We start from the raw sequence: 4,062 nt of genomic DNA, 5'->3' as shown, positions 1-4,062 counted from the left end.
AGAGGGAGGAGGACGAGGAGAGGAGGACGAGGATGAGGACGAGGATGAGGAGGAGAAGGAAGGACAGAAGGAAGGAAGCAAGGTGTGCACAATGATAAAATGAGGCCATGTGAAACTTGTTTTGAACTTATGAGTTTATAGAACAAAACACTGCTTTGAACTTACTACTGACAAACCTCTGTAACTCCCCTTTGTTTAATATTTTATCTATGAGGCAATTTTCTAAAACTTTTGCCTATAAAAAGGCCAAAGAATAGAAATAAGATGTTGGCTTACGGGGAGCTCTGCCCCAACCATCCATCCTTCCAAATGTATGTGTATGGCATTTGGGGCTCAGTCCCATTCACCAAATGTATATATGTATATGCCTGTTTGTCTGTGTGTAGTTATACAAGAACAGTTGTGGATTAAATAAAACAGGTAGTCTGGCCTGATTAGAATGTGTGTTATGTTGCCTGTATAAGTGACTTCTTTCTTTCCTCCCTGGTTCACAGAGTGAACAAGCTCTGAGCCTCTCATCTGCCTAGTGAGAGGCTCCTGGCTAACTTGCCAGAGAAAGCTCTAGCAATAAATTCTTTACCTAATTCCCTGCTGCTAAATGACATGTGTTAACTGCCAAAAGCAAGTGGTTAAAGAAAAAACAAAAAACAAAAACAAAAAACCCTAGGTAATATAGAAGCTACCTTCTACCTTCTTAAGGAAAGGCCACCTAAATAAAAGAAACTTATTTGAATACAATATTTTACATAGACTTCTTTTTCCTTTTATTTCTTTCTTTTTTGTTAGTGTACAAAGTAATTCATTTTATCTTCACATTCTCATACATTGTATTTTTTTTTGCCCCCAACCACCTTCTCCTTCACTCCCCATTGCTTCACTCCCCCTTGTCTTCACAAATAGTTCCCTTTTCCTTTCATATCACATGAATTCCATTACCCCCAGAATTGGTATTAGTGGAGTGTGGTATTGATTTGATTACTGGGTAGATTATTTAAAGCTCCTTAGAGAAGAAAACATCTGCTGATTCATGATGAGAACCCAGGAATGAGTGCATACTTGTAAGGGGTCCAGTAGACCAATTTGAAGTAAATATTTATAATTAAATATAAACAGTCTACATTCTATTTATGAAAGACATTAATAGTGGAAAAGAGAATGATACCTTGATGAGTTATCCAGAAAGTGTATATATGTACAGTTGAAGAGATGAAAAGAGGCAGTCACTTCACAGTGACTATAGATCCTAGTCTTACACATTTTATCCACCAAACAGAGGTCACAGGGAGAGAAAGGATGCTACTACATGAAAGAAACAGGGCATAAAAAGGGAAAAGATCTCAAAAAAATAATTTCTCTAAACTATGCAGCCATCTTGGAACAAGGAGTAAAGAAGTGTACCTCCTGATGCCCCTTTCTGTGTCTCTATATATGAAAGACATACAAGTGAAAATATCATGAGATTCTATCTGATTCTCTCAGCCTTTGCTCAAGGATGAAAATGTTTTCCTATTACTACTTAGAGCTTCAGAACATTTTAAGATTTATTGAATGTGTGGGTGTGTATGTAGAGGTCAGATAACAACTTTGTAGAGTTGTTTCTCTCATTCAACCATTATATGAGTTCCAAGAATCTAAAATAGGTCATCACTTTTGCACAGCAAGCATGTTACCTACTAAGTGATCTTGCTGTCATGGTGGGGGATGGGTGGCTTTTTTTTTCAAGGCATAGGATTGCTGAACTGTCAAGGTGAAAATAAAGACTTTCTATATATCCTTTATATTGAAGGCTAAAACCCATAAAAATTGATCATTAAAACAATAAAAGGTCTTAGAGATAGGACTGAAACTGGGCTGTGCATTACATGACTGTAAGAAGACATTATGACATTTTTCTCCGGGTTAAAACTAACAAACCACTGGAACCAAAACCAATAAAATCAACCAACACCCATGTCTCATTGGCAGGTATTTCAACCTTCTTTAACAACTACTACCAGTTTCTGGCATGTTAATCTTCAACCACTCCAGTTTCATGACTTTCACTCTTTTGGGAGTGCCCGGCTTAGAATCCCAACACTTGTGGCTCTCTGTTCCATTCACTTCCATGCTCTTGGCCATCCTCATTGGCAATGGTGCTATCCTCTTCTTGGTTATCACAGACCCCACACTTCACACACCAATGTATCTGCTCCTGGCCCTGCTGATGGTGGCTGACCTCATCTCTACTCTAGCTCTTGTGCCCAAGGTCCTGTGCCTCTTCTGGTTTGATGATCGAGTCATAGCCATCTATGCCTGTTTCACACAGATGTTCTTCATTCATGGAGCTTCAGTGGTACGATCAGCCCTACTTGTTGCAATGGCCTTTGACCGCTTTGTGGCTGTGTGTGAGCCACTACGCTACAACACAATTTTAAGCCATTCTCTAGTTGGACGCCTAGGACTGGTGGCACTTGCCAAGGGTGTCATCCTTATCCTGCCCATGCCTCTTCTACTTCAAAGGCTGACTTTCTGTCACAGGGTCATTTCCCACACATACTGTGACCATATGGCTGTGGTAAAAATGGCCTGTAGTAACACCAGACCAAATAGGATTTATGGGCTCTTCGTGATCTTGCTTGTAGTGGGACTCGATCTGCTTCTAATTGGTTTCTCGTATGTCTGCATCCTGCAGAGTGTGGTACGCCTCAACTCTCGAGATGCCACCTTCAAAGCCCTCAACACATGCTCAGCCCACCTCTTTGTCATTCTCATCACTTATGTACCTGCACTGTTTTCATCCATCACCCACCGCATTGGCCACCACATTCCACCTCATGCTCACATTATTCTTGCCAATCTCTACCTTCTCATACCTTCGGTGTTCAACCCAATTATCTACGGTATTAAAATGAAGGAGATACGGGACAGGGTGGCCAAATGCTTGTGCAGATGAACTTTATACGATGTGAATAGCAGTAATAACCCATCAACTTGATAAATGATGAGGCTATCTGAGACCTTTGACAACCACCCAAGACCTAGTAATGTCTCCTGATAAACTGTGGATATTACGGAAAGTATAGGACCACAAAAGAGTGGTCTCACTCCATTTTTTCTATGTGTTCATTCTCAAGTTCTGTTTCCAAGACTACTCAAAGGATTGTGATAATGTGTGTGTGTGTGTGTGTGTGTGTGTGTGTGTGTGTGTGTATGCATTGTATAGTCAAGATTTATAGACTATTGAAATACATAATTTGAACTGTTTCATTGCAAACTAAGTCACTAACTAAACTATTACTGTCTAGAGTAACAATTCAAGACACTCCTGTGAGAGGGAACTCTACCCTAAAAAAAAAAAATGCATGTGAGATGAAAGCTACTTGCTTCTAAACCAACATTAGTCTCACATGAATTCATCCAGAATGGCTTAGCTCCCGCATAAAGATCAACTTACATTATGTGATGAAGTATTGCTCTGTTGCTGTGTTTAAAATCATTGTATGAATAAAATTTATGATAATGAATTATTGTAAAACGAAACTATAAAATGTCACGTTTAAAACAACTAGCACAAAATAAAAGCATGGAATGTAAAGACAACTTTCAATCATTGTTTTAGTACTAAGTATGTGGTCATTGAGATTAAAGTTAGAAGACAGGGCCTACATTTCTGAACACCAATCTCAACCTATGACATTGTGTTTGAAATTTAAAAACAGAACAAGACTTTCATTTATTTTTTTTTCTTTTTTTTAATTTTTAAAATTTTTTATTACATATTTTCCTCAATTACATTTCCAATGCTATCCCAAAAGTCCCCCATACCGCCCCCCACTTCCCTACCCACCCATTCCCATTCTTTTGGCCCTGGCATTCCCCTATATTGGGGCATATAAAGTTTGCAAGTCCAATGGGCCTCTTTCCAGTGATGGCCGACTAGGCCATCTTTCGATACATATGCAGCTAGAGACAAGAACTCGTGGGTACTGGTTAGTACATCATGTTGTTCCAACAATAGGGTTGCAGATCCCTTTAGCTCCTTGGGTACTTTCTCTAGCTTCTCCATTGGGAGCCCTGTGATAC

General features: G+C 39.4%; 1 protein-coding gene across 1 annotated transcript; it reads left to right on the top strand.

The window, feature by feature from the left end:
* Positions 1-2,005: 2,005 nt before the first annotated feature.
* LOC110297211 (putative olfactory receptor 52P1) lies at positions 2,006-2,932 on the top strand. Its single transcript, XM_021165951.1, has one exon. The coding sequence runs from the start codon at positions 2,006-2,008 to the stop codon at positions 2,930-2,932; it is 927 nt and encodes a 308-aa protein (XP_021021610.1).
* Positions 2,933-4,062: the final 1,130 nt, after the last annotated feature.

This window comes from Mus caroli, chromosome 7, assembly GCF_900094665.2.
Source record: "Mus caroli chromosome 7, CAROLI_EIJ_v1.1, whole genome shotgun sequence".
Classification (NCBI taxonomy): Eukaryota; Metazoa; Chordata; class Mammalia; order Rodentia; family Muridae; genus Mus; species Mus caroli.
The sequence above is the reverse complement of the archived record's forward strand: the minus strand, read 5'-3'. Positions and strand labels throughout refer to the sequence as shown.